At 42.0% G+C, this 17,082-nt stretch overlaps 2 protein-coding genes across 4 annotated transcripts in view; one reads left to right on the plus strand and one right to left on the minus strand.

Moving 5' to 3' along the window:
• Positions 1-17,082, plus strand: part of GUCY1A2 (guanylate cyclase 1 soluble subunit alpha 2) — a 503,968-nt gene that overhangs the window by 257,063 nt on the left and 229,823 nt on the right. The window contains exon 9 of one of the 2 annotated variants that reach the window (XR_014008982.1): positions 3,072-3,387. The exons of the other annotated variant lie outside the window; for it this stretch is intronic. The gene's annotated coding sequence lies outside the window, so the exon portion shown is untranslated. Of the gene's footprint in view, positions 1-3,071; positions 3,388-17,082 lie in introns of those variants that run through there. 2 annotated transcript variants of the gene reach the window in all.
• Positions 1-17,082, minus strand: part of AASDHPPT (aminoadipate-semialdehyde dehydrogenase-phosphopantetheinyl transferase) — a 28,079-nt gene that overhangs the window by 5,012 nt on the left and 5,985 nt on the right. For both annotated transcript variants that reach the window (XM_081197694.1, XM_081197695.1), the window contains exons 3-4: positions 4,532-4,653; positions 437-598 (exon numbers count right to left, since the gene is read on the minus strand). In XM_081197694.1, the coding sequence (XP_081053820.1) occupies positions 437-598; positions 4,532-4,653 (284 nt within the window). The remainder of the gene's footprint in view (positions 1-436; positions 599-4,531; positions 4,654-17,082) is intronic.

The following is a 17,082-nucleotide window of genomic DNA, read 5'->3' on the forward strand; positions in this document are numbered from 1 at the left end:
CGCAGTTCGCATGATAGAGCTCAGTAACTCAGCATTTTGGCTAATCTACTTTATTTACATATAAACACACACGGAGCACTGCAACATGGCTCCCTCTCTCTCTAGCATCAGACAGCAAAGAGAAAGAACAAAGGACAACAATCGCACTTCACAGTAACACAAACATCCTGTCTCCGTCACTTCCCATTCTGTGGAGTCAAAACATATACCGTCATGTGAAAGACAACAGTCCCATGACTGCAGTTATAGATCAGGAATTCCAACACCAACTAGGCAAGCTCCTTTTCTTCTCCTACCCCTGCACCCTCACAAATCGGGATCCCAAGAAAGCAGGGGCTCACGAGTAGGCAATTTAAGCGTTACACCAACATCTTATGGTATTTCAAGACAGTATATTGTATAACTTTAGGGAGAAGTTTGTAGGTTGCAGCCTCACCTCAAAACTCCATTCCTTCTCTTCTTCGCCATCCAAGAGCATAACTGTCTCCTTATACGTTTTCCCCACTTCCAGTTGCAGTGGGGATACATTAAACTCAATCCTCTGAAGGTCAAAACCTATCCCGACACCAATGGCTTTTATAAAGCTCTCTTTTAGCGCCTAAAAGTAAAAAAAAAATATCAAAATGCAGGTGGTCAACCCGTGTATGGTTAAGAGCAGTATCCCATTCACTATATGTAGAGTGGCTTTCTGAATCTCCATCTAATAGGAACCACAAGACTCAATACTGTGTGTCCCACATTTAAAATTCTTCCACACCTATACATGATTAAACCAGAGCCAAATCCCGGGTCTTTTTCTTCTGCCTGTTATGTATAGAGAATTTCCATGGTTATATCTTGCGAGTACAATTGGCAGGAGTAAGCATGGGACAACACAGAAACCGCCTTGCAGATACCCGAGTTACAAAAATGCCCACTGCATTAATAAGAACTGGTCACGAAACCTGAAGGTTTTAGCTTATCATTCAATTAATTGATTATCTGTTTATTCTTCCTACAAGTAACTCAAAGTGGCTTATATATGGCTCTTAGGCAGTCTCCCACCATAGCACCTTGCGAAGCATCTTCCTTGTTTAGCTTTAGTGGAATTGTGCCATCAAGCCATTCTCTATGCTTAATTAATGATTTAACTGATCAACTGTTATTCTTATTTATTTATTAACTGCCATCACTATAAGGGTGCAAGGGCATGTGTTAAAGCATAACATTAAGAACTGTTTAAAACAATTTGCAATCGTGAAAATAAAGTGGGTTCTAAATATTCACTTCTACTGTCAAAAGGAAAGGTAGAAGTGAGGATTCAGCAATAGCCAGAAGCTGTATAACGAAGGTGCCAATCACACCTATGTAGGGAGGAAGTTCCACAGCTTAGGGGCCACCACAGAGAAGGCCCTCTCCTGGGACACACCTCTGAGTGCGGAAAAGCTACCAAGAGTGTCACCTCTGCCGATATCAGCATTCAAGAGGGTTTGTAGCAAAGGAGGTGATTGTACACATATTTTGAGCCAGAGTTGTTTAGGGCTTTAAACACCAATTTAAACCTCAAATTGAATCTGGAAATGAACTGGCAAGCAGTGTAGCACAGGACCACAATACCTCTCCCCAGTGATTTTTTTCTGGGGGGGGGGTGCAGGGGTACGCATACCCCTAAACAGTTTGTGTCTCTAATTGGAGAATAAACTATTTTTTTTTATAAAAAAATAGTTTCTTCTCTAGCACAGGAAACCGTCAGTTCCATTGCTACCCCCTTTTGTCCATTTACTATATTTACTTTTCCCGATTTGAACTATAAAATTTTGATTTTCTCAAGTCAAAATAAGAGGATCCCTAAGCATTTTTTATTTTTATTTTTTAAATAATTTTTATTAACTGGCCAATCACATCAAATTAAATCACATCATATAAATTCCAAATTACAAAGCCAAATTTTTAAATTTTGTTGGGGGAACCCATACTTCAAGATCCAAAGGGGGATTCAGATCATCTTCTTATTACTGCGTTAATGTCCAAATCAGTCCAAATCAGTCCAAACAAAGTTCATAATTCTATCCAGTCTTATCTTGGTGTTTCCACATCATATCTTATTCATATAATTTCTCTTTTTCCTTTACGATCTCTTCTGTTGGTCTCCTTAAGCCGATAGCAAGTATAATAATCCTGTGTGGATTTCCCGTTCCTCCACTAAGTCCAGATGGTTTCCATATATCTCCTTCGTAGATAACATTGTTTTTTAAGGGGAAAAAAGCACTGCCTCTCCCCATATAAACTGTCCCAGACTCTGCATTCACATTCATAAGTCTGAGGCCCTTCTTTGTGTGCCTCCTCCAAGAGAGGTCTGGAGGGTGGCAACATGAGAACAGGCCTTTTCTGCAGTGGCTCCCCGTTTGTGGAATGCTCTCCCCAGGGAGGTTCGCCGGGTGCCTTGATATATATATATATATATATATATATATATATATATATATATGTATGTATATGTGTGTGTGTATATGTGTGTGTGTATATATATGTGTGTGTGTGTGTGTGTGTGTGTGTGTGTGTTAGTCACCAGGTGAAAACGTTCTTCTTCAACCAAACAAGATTAATATTTTACTGCCTTTTAAATGTGTCAGTGGGAAGGGGTGTGTGTGTGTGTTATTGTTTTGTTGTCTTGTTCTGCTTATTTACTTGTTTTCATCCTGTATTTTATTCTGTGAACCGCCCTGACATTTTATGATGGGCGGCGGCATATAAACCCAATAAATAAATAATAATAAGTAATAAATAAAACAGGGGTTATATGACATCGGAATGGAACCCCAGCCAGAAACCTCAATACGTGTGCCTTTTTTGGGACAAGAAATTGCAAGGTGACTTGGGACAGGGTTGGGGAATCCACCTGCCCATCAATTGTTTGGCAGGGAAGAGATGAGGGAGGAAATGCTTCAGTGTTGTACAAAGCAAATAATTGAAGAATTATTCCTGTCTACAGGAAGAAATGGTGGTTCTGTAATAACATTAAGAGAGACTGTATCCATTCATGGTGAGAGTGTGCAAGGGCGAAGCAATATTGGAGGAAGGTGCTAATACAGTGGTGCCCCGCAAGACGAATGCCTCGCAAGACAAAAACCCCGCTAGACGAAAGGGTTTTCCGTTTTGCGATGCGCTTCGCAAGACGAATTTCCCAATGGGCTTGCTTTGCAAGACGAAAACGTCTTGCAAGTCTTGCAATTTTTTTCGCTCCCCCCCCCTTTTTCTAAGCCGCTAATAGCCTTTTAGCCGCTAAGCCTTTAATAGCCGCTAAACCGCTAATAGCGCTAATCCGCTAATAGGGTTCCTTCGCAAGACGAAAAAACCGCTAGACGAAGAGACTCGCGGAACGGATTATTTTCATCTTGCGAGGCACCACTGTATATTATGGAGATAATAACTGAATATTTTCTATCATGTCTCCCAAACTATGTGAATCCGCCCCCCGCCCCCCCGCCCCAAGAATTGCAAATAAATCTAGAACTCAAAATACTGTATAATTTAACTTGGACAAGGATTGTGAATGCTAAAATGTTCAAGAAAAATGTAAACTGGGTTTGGAAAAGAAGTAATTAGAAAAATAGGGGAAGAAATGTCAATTATTACATTAACAATCATGTTAAAGAAGTGGAGGGATACAGAGGAAAATGGGAAGACTGGAAATTAGCAGAGCAATATATAAGAAAGGAGGAATAACAGAAGATGGAGGGAATTCATATTCTCTTATTTAATATTTAATGTAATAATGAGAATTTCAAAAGAGCAGATTAATGAATTATAAAATATTTAATATTTACTGACAGTTTAATAAGTGGGTATTTGTATGAATAATGTTTGTGTCTTCATATATGATATATATGTGTTATGCCCATTATTGTGAAAAATATTGTATGAAACTAATGTAGTTGATGAAGAAATTTAATAAAGTTAATTAAAAAATTAAAAAAGGAATACATATGAAAACACACATTTTATCACAAAATAGTATTTTAGCTTGGTGAACACATTTCTAAATGTATTTCATCCTAAAATACTACTTTCGATGCACTTTGGTACATTTTTTAAAGTTGAGATCTGTAATTTAAAATTAGGAGGTGTCTGAAATCTGAGAGATAAATGTAATCCATAGATGTGTTGGAAGTAGTGAAAAATATGTCACCCCACTAATTAAATATATTTTAGGAGATGGTACATAAAGACTGATTGTTAACGATAGCAGCAAATATTGAAATGATGTATGAAATATGATTATAGTGCATTATAGTATTTAAGATTTGTATTGTGCATTCTATGTTATATATTAACATTACGGCATTTTGTACATTTGATACATTTAAACACAATTGTTTTACAAAACGCAGGCCAAACAAAACCCTCCTCCGATTCTTCTTTGTAGGCTTTCAAAGCAAATATATAAACGATTCAATAAAAGTTATTCAAAACAAAGCCACTCAAATATTTGAAGAGGGGCTGTGTCGACTGGATTACGGATAAACGGTTAAAAATAAAAATGGCCAGTTACCCAGTGCCTATGAAACATATCCAACTGAAGCCATTCGCTGTTCATGGACTTGATTGCTCTCCACTCTTCCTCTGTAAACTGCCGCTTCATAATTCGAAAGAACTCCGGAATTGAACCACTCCCTGCAATTAGAAAGCAAAATGACTGGGGGGGAAAAGATTGTTAGGGCCTGTGGGGATTATTCTGAACCAGACCATTGGTTCATTTAGCTCAGTACAGTGGCACCTCGGGTTAAGAACTTAATTCATTCTGGCGGTCCGTTCTTAACCTGAAACTGTTCTTAATCTGAAGCACCACTTTAGCTAATGGGGCGTCCCACTGCCGCTGTGCAATTTCTGTTCTCATCCTGAAGCAAAGTTCTTAACCTGAGGTAATATTTCTGGCTTAGCGGAGTATGTAACCTGAAGCGTATGTAACCTGAAGCGTCTGTAAAACGATGTACCACTGTACTGTCTACACAGTGTGGCAGTAGCTCTCCAGGATTGTCGAAAGGTAAACTGTCCCAGCCCTGTCTAGAGATGGTGGAGATCTGGAACAAATTTATATGATATTTGAAAGACAACTGCAACATCATTAGCAGGCTTATCTGAAGATTTGCAAGATGAAATTGCTACCTATTCAGGCTGAGTAACATAATATTTTAGGTAATGATATAACAAGGGTAGAAAACAAAATGAAATGCAAAGATGTAAAGTTTAATTTTGTAAACCATCAGACAGAAGGGAATGAAGTCGTTGAGCCAAAGAGATAGAATAAGAGGGCACAATGTTACATAATGTGATTATATGTAAAACCAATAAAAATCATTTATATATATATAAAAAATAGAGATGGTGGAGATGGAACCTTCTGTGCTCTGTCCCTCTCTGGCAGCTCGTTATGTCTCCACGGAGATTGAGGAGAAAAAGACAATTTAAGTCAACCGTTGCTGCCCTAATGCTGCTAAATTTCAAATCCCATCAGCCCCCCAGCCAGCAAAGCCAACCATCAAAGATGATAGGAGTTGTAATCCAGGGATAGGCAACCTAAGGCCCAGGGGCCGGATGCGGCCCAATCGCCTTCTCAATCCAGGCCGTGGACGGTCCAGGAATCAGCATGTTTTTACATGAGTAGAATGTGTGCTTTTATTTAAAATGCATCTCTGGGTTATTTGTGGGGCCTGCCTGGTTTTTTTACATGAGTAGAATGTGTGCTTTCATTTGAAATGCATCTCTGGGTTATTTCTGGGTCATAGGAATTCATTCACCCCCCCCCCCCAAAAATATAGTCCGAACCCCCACATGGTCTGAGGGACGGTGGACCGGCCCACAGCTGAAAAATGTTGCTGACCCCTGTTGTAATCTAATAACATCTGAAAGGTCACAGGTTTCCGACCCTTGTCTTAGGTGAGGAGTTGCAAATTCAGGCAAGGGAACATCAAACATATTGAAGGAATGGGGCAATTCAGAGTATTACACGTATAGTGAATGGCACGTTAATCTGGAGAGCCAAGGTCAGTGAGGATGGAATTTTCTCTTCCTTCTGGGGATTATGGATATACAGTTAGAAAAGGACTATGGAACTTTGTTACAATATATGATTACGGCTGTGAGACTTTTATATGCACAAAGATGGAAGGGTTCATTATTAGCAACAAGGGAAGAACGGCTGTTAAAACGAATGAACTTAGCAGAGGTGGCGAAATTGACACCTTTAATTACAGAAAAGTCATTGTTAACGTTTGTTAAAGAACGGAAACCTCTCATGGAGTTTTTGCATGAAAAAGAAAAAAGGAATAATGATATTTGGGTTAGATGATTGAAGATGTTTGTTTGCGGAAAGTGGCTTTGTTGGACTGGACAAAGCGCATATCGTTTAGATATAGAGGACAAATGAAGGATTTTAAGTTCTTTATTTTCTGAATTTTATTTTTCTACAGTGGTGCCTCGCAAGACGAAATTAATTCGTTCCGCAAGTTTTTTCTTCTTGCGAGTTTTTCCTCTTGCGATGCACGGTTTCCCATAGGAATGCATTGAAAATCAATTAATGCGTTCCTAGGGAAACCGCCTTCAGACCAGGTCCGATGACAGTCTGTCCCCCGACCTCTTCTGAAGGCTGGGGGGGGGGGGGCAAGGGCTTTTCTTCCCACCGCCAGCCTTCAGAAGGCTGTTCTGAAGGCTGGCGGTGGGAAGAAAAGCCCTTCTCCCCACCTCCCGCCCCGCAAGCTCCGGGGACAGGAGGGCTTTGCTGCCGCCCGCCAGCATTTTAAAAGCCCCCGCTGTCCCGGTGCGATTTTAAAATGCTGGTGGGTGGCAGCGAAAGCTTCGCTGCCACCCGCCAGCATTTTAAGATCGCCCGGGACAGCAGAGAAGTCTCCGCTGCCCCGGGAAGGCAGGCGGGGGGAGCAAAGACTTTTGCCCCCCGCCGGCCTTCAGAAGAGGTCCAGGACCTCTTCTGAAGGTGGGCGGGGGGCGAAAGTCTTCCCCCCCGCCTGCCTTCAAAAGCCGTCTGCGATAGCGGGAAGCGCTTCCCTGCTATCCCGGACTGCTTTTAAAATGCTGGCGGTGGGGAGCCAAGCCTTTCGGCCCCCGCCGGCCTTCCTGGACCTCTTCTGAAGGCCGGAGAGGGGGAAAGGCTTTGCTCCCCACCGCCAGCATTTAAAAGAGGTTCCCGGAGATTTCCCTATGGGCTTTCGTCTTGTGAAGCAAGCCCATAGGGAAATTCGTCTTGCGAAGCGCCTCCAAAACAGAAAACCCTTTCGTCTTGCGGGTTTTCCGTCTTGCGGGGTACCACTGTATCTTTCTCTTTTAACCTCTTTGCTACTCTTTTTTCTTTTTCTTTATCTTTTTCTACTCCTTTGACCCCCCTTTTCATGCTTGTTTTTTTAAAACGGAATTTAAATCAAAGTCTTAGTTCAGATAAAAATGGGAAATGAGATTTGATATTAACCTTTGTATTTTTCTCTAGAAAGTCTAATAAAACTTATTGTTTTAAAAAGGGATTGTGAGAATGGTTTTTTTTAAAAAATAATGAATTGCTGGTGCACCTTATCTAGATCAGTGAGGGGTTTTAACCCTTTGCCTGGTGTTGTGGTCTAATTCTGTGAATGGTGCTTTGAAATGTTTAGCTCTGAAATGCTGCACTATAATACAATGTACAAATTTTCAACTGACCCTCATTTATATTTCCAGCAGCATTTTTTAACCTTAAGTGCTGTATTCAAACACACTTGGATATGCCTGTTTCAAGTGGGATGGGAAGAGAGACAGAAGGTCATATTTTAAAGGCACAAATTGATATATAATGCTTTTTCATCCAAGTTGAGACACTTTTAACTGAGAGCTGTAAACCGGGGGGGGGGGGGAGGGAGGACAACAAAGGCAACTTCTTGGAAGGGCTACAGTGAATGCATGAGCGGCGGCTTTTACAAAAAGCATTTAAGAAGCCTTGATCTCAACTAAAAAGCACTTTCCGTACAAGGATAAATAAAAAGGCCAATAGCCATAAGGTCAAGTGATTTCCCACAAGATCACAGGATGACATATATTCAAAGGGGAATTTGTTGCTGATGACATTGTCGCCTTTCTTATCCCTAAAAGCCAAAAGATTTCAATAAGGTGTTTCTCTTTCACACAGAAGGCTGAGGCTTTCAGCAGTTCTTTTCCCCCTTCAGAAAATAAAATAGCAATTTGGAAGAGGGATGGCTGCCGATGATAATCCATCCTACTTCAACCAGCAAAATACGTTCCACATGTTCCAACTTTCAGTTTAAGGCTGAGGGGGAAAGTCTTTTGATAAGCAGTTGTGGGACAAAATAAAGTCACAGGTGTGTACATACCACAGGGAACAAACCTCCTCTCAACACACTTTCTGCTCTATTCAGTACAGTGCCGGATTTATGTATAAGCTAAACAAGCTATAGTTTAGGACCCACTCTCTTGTCCCCCCCCCCTCAATGTACATTTCCAAATAAAAGATTGAAAACAAATAAAATAAAACCTACATACAGCAACAATGTTTTATGTTGTATAGGCTCCTATTTGTTATGTGCAAATGGCTTTAGGTCCATAAATTACCATATAGCATACAATGGTACCTCGGGTTAAGAACTTAATTTGTTCTGGAGGTTCGTTCTTAACCTGAAACTGTTCTTAACCTGAGGTACCACTTTAGCTAATGGGGCCTCCCGCTGCCGCGCAATTTCTGTTCTCATCCTGAAGTAAAGTTCTTAACCCGAGGTACTATTTCTGGGTTAACGGAGTCTTCAACCTGAAGCATCTGTAACCCGAGGTACCACTGTATATTCAGCACACACAAAAACAGCCGCAATTTGTTGACAAAGGACAGCTGGACATATAAAGGGCTCAATTACCTTCAGTAGCTTAGGGCCTCATCAAACCTAAATCCGGCCCTGGTTCAGTATGTCAGTTTCTTCAAAATTAGACATGCACTCTCCTGGACAGTGTGTATGGAGGTCCAGGGCTGCCCAGGCGAGAAGACCCCCTCTTGGCCTCACTGATGTGGTCCAAAGGAAATCAGAACAATACATTTGGCACCAGCTTGGCTGCAGGAGTTGCTGGGAGGGGAGGTATAAGGTGCCATCCAACTGCCTTAGGGATTCCACTCTGGATTTGTGTAGGGTTTAGCCTTTTCTTCTCCTGAAGATATCCCACAAGGCAGAAGAAGTTTAGGATCAGAGTTTTCCTCCTCCTAGATGGGCTACCTTCCCAGGTTGACAAGCCCCATCTGCCCCTCGCTTTCTTCTATAGCACATGCAGAAACCATCTTATTGACCCACTATTGGTCTTGTCTGCTCAGTCCACTGGAGAACCTTCACAGGTGCCAGAGGAGGACACAGAGACACCTTTGGGAACCACAATGGCAGCTCCTGGACTAGACAGCCTCCATGATTCTATGATAATATATGCAAACCATGATTATGATGGAACACATTTCTAGACCACACTTCCTCTTGGGTCGTAACCGCACAAACAAGTTCAGCCAGTAATAAAAACATTCAAAATCTGGATTTAGCCACACCATTTAGCATCGTCATCATCATATGATGATGTCAGGCTTCAGGGAATCGGCTCCTCGCCTTCCTTTGGCAGTAGATAAGCAGAACAAAGAGAAAGGAGTCTCTTACCAGTTAGAAATTTTAATGATCACAGCAAGAGAACAAAGAATCCATTCCTAGGAATGAAGGTGCTCCCAATTAAGGGTTCCACCCACTTCCTCCATAGTCTTGTGATCTGATCTCACAACCACTGTGCTTTCTGTGCTGCCACCTTATCTGCTCTTCTTGACCTTGGGCTGAGCGGATGAACGCTTTCAAGTGACAGTGTGTCTGTTAACTCTCTCCCAGTTCTTCTCCTCCTAGCTGTTCCCCATCCACTACTTCCCAGCTTCTGCCTTCTGAACTATGTCCCTCTGTAAACCACTGTTCCAAATCTATACTGTCCTCCTGCTCCTGGGAAGATTCAGGATCCTGATCAGGAGCAGGGGGAGGTTTCCACCATTCCTCCTCAGTGCAGCCCTCCTCAGCACAGTCCCTGACAGATGATAATGGCAGTATATAGCAAGAGATGTTTTGCAGAGCAGCAAAGTAAAGTAAAACAAAATTACTGTAAAAACCAGTTATTTCATTTCATAAATGTAAAAGAAAAATGTTGGAAGCAGTTGCTGTGAAAATCTAATTTTAGGAAGTATTCAGAAAGAATTTATTTTGGGTCCAGTACTTCTACAACAGAACTTTTGTGCTCTCTTGTTGTCTAGGTAAAGTGTTTGAAGTAAAATGTGTGGAATGAGGTGGACAGAGAAGCAAACAGGAAAGCCAGAATCTTTAGAAATACACCAGAGAATTCTCAAGGCAATAGTACACTAAATTAAAACGAACCCATGCTTCCCAATGCATTGGGGTAGCTGGCAAAAATAAATAAAACTAAATAAGAGAAATGAAGATGGAGGCATAATATCAGTTTACTAGAGAAATCACCAAAAGACATATTATTAAGCAAGGCCTTGTAGATTTCTGGTTTTAGCTTACAAAGCTGAGCATACCGGGAAATTATTAGCAAGCTCATTATCTGGAAAAAAGACATCTCTCTCTTTTTAAAAAATAACAGCAATTACAATCCTACCAACTGCATTTAAAGAGATGGGAATTTAAAAAGCTAACTTCAGAAGCAAACTTTTCCTTTGGAAGGCCAAGTTCTTACCATCTTGCCTTGTTAATGAATCTGATTAACTAAAGCTGACTCCTTTTGGAAGCAAAATGGTCATTCAAAGCTTTACTAACTAGAACTTCTTCAAAAACAAGTACAAAACAATCAATGATACAGCCGGATAATTCCATACGGCATATGCATATCCAAACATAGGTTCTTCTTAAATATATATATATAATGTAATTATGATCAGAGTAAAAATTAAATCTCTGTTTCTTCCATAGCTTGCATTAGCCTGCATCCAGTCTAAGTTTATGCAGCTCCTTGAGAGGCTTCATTATCACATTCTTTTGTTCTCTGTGGCGTCCAGAGAGAGACTAACAGGCAACTTCCTTCACAATGGAGATTTGCAATTGAATACCTTAATCACATGATCTAAGGTTAAACACTCACGTGTAAACCAGCAGAGAACAGCAACAGTTACTGGTCAATCCAACTAAAGCTCAGAGAAAGCTGTCTTCTAGCTTAGTATATACTAAAATGGAATTTCCCAATGTTAAACCCTTTCAGCAATAAACAACCATTCTCCTTTTCAGTGTGCACTTAAACAATTATACTTCACAGAGAACAAGACTAAATTTCTCTGCCATATTTATTTCCAGAGAAAGCAGTGTTTGAACAAAGGAAGATATCCCGAAAATGTGCTTCCTCAAAGCGAGGAATGTCCATTAGGGGCTATCTCAGTATTTCTCAAAGAGCGGCCTGAGACCCACCAGTGGGACTCAGCACCACAGCCTGCCCCTCTGCCCTGCCCCCTAGTGCCAATATTCTGAATTGCATTCTTTTATAGAGGCAACAGAGTGGAGGGAGGGAGGGCAACTTCCCAGGAATAATAAATGCTTTATTTTAATTTCAAATAAAACTTATAAAAAGCTAACACATTTATCTTTGGAGTGTTTTTTTTAAAAAAATGAACATATTTATCTGTTATCCTGCAGGTTAGGTGCAGACTTCTGGGTCACGAAAACCTAGGCATGAGGTACCTATTTATAAAACGGGATGAAGTGACAGAAAAAAATTCTTTTCAGCAACTGTGCTGCTAAATATCTCATTAGCAACATAAACGTAATTAATGTTTTATCTGTTATGAATAGATTAAAAAAGCTGTTGTGCAGCTCATACTCCTTATGTTCATAATTGAAAGCAACAATTTCTTATCTCCCCTCAAACAGAAAAGCAACAAATGCTTTTTTTCTTATGTGGGGTGGGGGAATAAGTCAAATATTATCACCACCCAGGGCACTAAATCAAGGCTTTAGATCTCTGAAATGGAGGAATCCTAGGCACGTGTACCTGGGAGCAAGACCCATTGAAACAGCAGAACTTAACTTTCAAGTATTCATGCCCGGGATTTGTCTGGGAAGAGAATAATTGGCTGCTAGAATCTTCATGTCTAATTTCCTTCTGAATGAATCGTATCTGAACTTCGCTCCCTCTCTAGAGTGTTCATTTCAGGGAGCAGACAATCCAGCTTTGCGTCAGCAGTTGTAAAATTAGTTTTAACTTATTTTTAATTGATTTCCCCTGGCAAGGGATAGATGATAACTGTTAACTGACGGGGTAGGATAAGCCCTGAGGACAGATGATAACATTAATGTTAATGACGGCTAAAAAATGTTAGGGGGAAAGTGAAGAGTATTTTGAAGGCACACCGAGAGGGGTGTGTGCGGTTTCTAGGTGTGCTCTAGGCCCACATTTCAGAAGTACATCTTAAAAAGACACACACCACAAAAGGTATCTATGTCTCAGGTACTTAGAAAAGGAAATACCATCCAGAGCATTCCAAGTATCAGTCCTTAGCGTGCAGCCACGAATTCTATAAATCACTGCAGAACCTGTCAGCACATTATTCTTATAGGTAGGGTGGTATTCATGAGCAGTTTTGAGAAGCATTAGGGCATGACACTGCTATTTCCCCCCCCTCCCTTTTGACAGGTGTCCTGTGCAGTATTTCCAAGTGCACAGCAGGCAGAAATTCAACAGGAACAGATTTTCACTACTGCACTCCCATCTTCCCAACGGCAGTCATGGGGAAGCATGAGCCTGAGTTTAACTCTTTCTCTACTCTACTCCCATATTTTTTTATACATATATAAAACCACATCTCTGCATGGAACCAGTGGAGGCCTCCTTTGAAATCTATACAGTGAAGTATTTCAAGCTCCACTGATGAACAAAAAACCTCCTAAGTTCAGCTGAATATTATCAGGATAATAAGCACTAGCCCGAAACTTTCCATCATGCCGCACTTCACAGCTAAAAATAATATTCTGTATGCCCTGCCACTCACAGAAAATAATCTTAATGCAATTATTCCCATAAATGAATGCAAAAAGCCAACAACCTGGAAATGTTCTCATGCTGTGACTGAAGAGTTCACTATACTCCAGTTAGACCTCTGATGGAATATGCCAGTGGGATCATGATGCAAAAGAAAATGAAAAAATAGAAAGAAAAGCAATAGGAAGTAATATGCTTTAATTGCACCGAAGAGGGACTTACGGAACAATCCTATCTGGCAAGATGGATGGGTTAGGATCCACCTGGGTTATACTGATGAAACTTCCTCATCCTTGGCCAGTATAGCTCTCTCATCCTGGCTCAGCCAGGACCTAGCTGGCTGCGCTGAGCCCAGAAGATCTTCAATCTTCAGCCCAGTGTAAGCACTTAAAGGAGGGGGGGTGCAGTGGGGCGGGACCATGGCGGGGGAGGGGGGGGAGACAGGCTGGATCCTAAGCCTGTTTCAGCTGAGTCACATGACCTGGCAACCTGGTATAAATTAAGCCGGCAAAAAGGGTAGTGTAACTCAAACACAATATTGAAGGCTTGCTTTCTCTCTGCCACGCTTCGGCGGGCTCATCCAGCTGTAGCCTCACTGCTGATCGGAATTTGGCTCTGGTTTATCTTTACTCCGGCGTAATTTACACTGGCTTGCATGACGCCAGCTTCCCGTGCTCCTTAGGCAAGGCTATTACAACAGCAGCATGCTAGATAAGCAAGCAGTTTAGAGCAGAGTCAAAATTTCTTTCACTCTCTCTCCCCTAGGAAAATGCTTTCTGCTTCCATTATCAGCTTTTTCACAGCAGAACCTTGAAAAGCCCATTAATCAAAAAGTGAATGGAAATGGCAGCATGCATATTATTCAGATGCAGATAACTCTTCTCAGCATTTATGCACTGGAAAGCCATTTACATTATTTTCTACATGTTAGTTACTTTTAAGTTGTGTTGGTCTCAATGGGAGCAAGCAGCCCCCGTGCTCAACTCTCGCCGCAATTTAGAGGACTCAATAGTGCTTAACTTGGGACGTGCAGTTGCTTGTGCAACAGAAATCCACAGGGCCTCCAGCTCACCTAACCTTGCAGAGCAGATTTTGAGGTTACCAAAGGCAGCCCCTCCGACAGCACGTAACAGTAATATGGCAGGGACTAGGACATTAATGATCAGAGCTGGCCTTGGTCATTCATCCCTTTAGACTGCAATCCAAAGTTTTGCAGAAGGGGAGATATAGTGTTGCATCTGGAGCCGGGACATTCAAGGTGACACTGGAAGTTGATGGCCGCAGACCATTCAGGAAAAATCTCTGCACCATCTTAGCCTGCCTTTTAGAATGCAGTTAAAGCTTATCTTTCCTGGTGGTCTTCCGTACCTGCTGTTTTTTAAACATTATGAAGCAGCTCTTACTTTAGACCTGTGTTTCCCAAACTTGGGTCCCTGGCTGTTTTGGTACTACAACTCCCATTATCCCTAGCTAGCAGGACCAGTGGTCATGGATGATGGGAATTGTAGTTCAAAAACAAATGGAGACCCAAGTTTGGGAAATACAGTGGTACCTCGGGTTAAGTACTTAATTCGTTCCAGAGGTCCGTACTTAACCTGAAACTGTTCTTAACCTGAAGCACCACTTTAGCTAATGGGGCCTCCTGCTGCCGCCACGCTGCCAGACCACGATTTCTGTTCTCATCCTGAAGCAAAGTTCTTAACCTGAAGCACTATTTCTGGGTTAGCGAAGTCTGTAACCTGAAGCGTATGTAACCCGAGGTACCACTGTACTGCTTTAGACGGTTTCACCCAAAAAGTTTACTTTTAATGCATTTTTAGATTCCTGATTCGATTTCTTATGGCTAGGCACTAGATTATCACCAGTCTCCACAGGATCTTCCCAGCATTCTGTAAATAAAAGCGGTTATTGAGTGTTGGCGAGGCATCGAGAACAGTATAGAATCACTGGAAAATTAGAATGTCGTATACTTCTCCACCCCCCACCAAAAAGAGATAAAGACAAAACAAAGTTATTAAGCAGCCTCGTCTGAAGAACAAATCTACACTACAAAAAAAACCTGCTCTATACCAGTTAGATTATCATGGTTTGCCCCAAAGAATCCTGGGAACTGTAGTGTAGCAAAGGTGCTGAGAATTTCCTGTTAGAGATGTCTGTTCATTCCCTGACAGAGATACAGCTCTTATAGAAGAGCAAATGGATTGGTTATTATAGCGTTATTTGGAGGCCAAAATGGTTTTCACATACGAGCCTCCCCTTTTCAATGTGGCGGTTTAAATGTTGCAGATGGTTTCATCCGCAAGTGCTTAATGTTTTGGAATCTGAATATTGGAACAGATGGAAAGATTTTCCACAGATCAATAGTGCCACCCTGCGGCTGCTCTTAAGATAAAGAAAAATACGAATCCCTTGTAACTCTAGTTTTTGGAACATAAAGCCTCTTTCTTTTCTGGAAGGAAAAAAAAAACACACACCCTTCCACAGAATTGGGGGGGGGGGGGTTCAGCCCAGCCGTTTTCCAAAGAATCATATTGGTATAGTTTGGTTTTTTGTTTACATGAATTGCTTAGCCCAAGGCAGGGTACATACAACTGTATTATAAGAACTTTAAGAACTTGGTGCTTGAGATTACTTTTCACTGCCATTTCTCCCCCCCCCCCTCATCTGTCATTTCTTTTTAGATTATAAGCCTGTTGCCAGGGTCCATCTTAGTACTGGTATTTGCCACACCCCAGCTTTTTCAGCTCAAAGGTGAGGTAGAAATACCTTAAATGGGCAAATAAATACTGTTAGGGACTAAACCCTAGAAATTATAAATGGCAGGATTTTGAATATTTGGAGTACTGAAGGGAAAACTGCAGGCAAGTGGAAAAACCCAAGCTAAGCTTCTGTTCCAAGCCAGGGCCTCACCTAGGTTAGAGGTATTAACGTGACAAAAAGTGTTGATGACCCATCTGAGAGGAATACTGGGCCTAGGCAGAAAGAGGTTGCCATGGTGATGGGGTGTGTGTTTGGGGTGACAAGAAAATAGAGTTTTTAGAGCAAGGTGTGCTGGGAAGAGGAAGGGGGAGAACAAAGACTGGGATCCATCTTGGGCAGGTTGGCTGCAGGCTGGCTGGGAGAGATGCCTTTGACTCCATGGCTGTGGGGGACCAGCCCCTCTTGAAATGACCATGCTGTAAGACAGGCATCCCCAAACTCAGCCCTCCAGCTGTTTTGGGACTACAACTCCCAACATCCCTAGCTAACAGGACCAGTGGTCAGGGATGATGGGAATTGTAGTCCCAAAACAGCTGGAGGGTGGAGTTTGGGGATGCCTGCTGTAAGATCTGGACTCCCTCCACACAGACTGAAGATGTGAATATGTGAATAAATCATATTTCTTAAAGCTATGACAATGTCCACCATGTCTTCAATTCTCCAAAGCAGCACAAAACCTGGGTGAGCACCTGGAACCCACTGCGGGTGGCGCCCAACTTCTGTAACAATACGTACATGCATACATTCAGTAAAAACATGTCAAGCAAAATTAGAAACATGCCGAAGGTCTCATTGGCATCTCCTTGGGTAAGATTCCCTCCTGAAACCTTGGACAGCAATTGCCACACAGTGTTGTGGGCAATGTTGAGCCAAATGAATTGATGGTCTGGCTTGGTATAAGGCAGCTTCCTTATACCAAGGCTAATGGATTGAGGTTGAACAGAAGTACTGTTTTGGGGGGATAGGAAGCGGGCGGGTGTGGAGGACTCCCTGGATCTGAATGGGTAACTGTGCCCCTGAAGGACCAGGTGCGCAGCCTGGGAGTCATTTTGGACTCACAGCTGTCCATGGAGGCACAGGTTAATTCTGTGTCCAGGGCAGCTGTCTACCAGCTCCACCTAGTATGCAGGCTGAGACCCTACCTGCCCTCCGACTGTCTCACCAGAGTGGTGCATGCTCTAGTTATCTCCCGCTTGGACTACTGCAATGCACTCTATGTGGGGCTACATTTGAAGGAGACCCAGAAATTATAATTAATCCAGAATGTGGCAGCTACACTGGTGACTGGGGGCGGCTGCCAAGACC

The sequence above is a fragment of the Podarcis bocagei genome (assembly GCF_964188305.1).
Source record: "Podarcis bocagei genome assembly, chromosome: 6".
In the NCBI taxonomy this organism is placed as follows: Eukaryota; Metazoa; Chordata; class Lepidosauria; order Squamata; family Lacertidae; genus Podarcis; species Podarcis bocagei.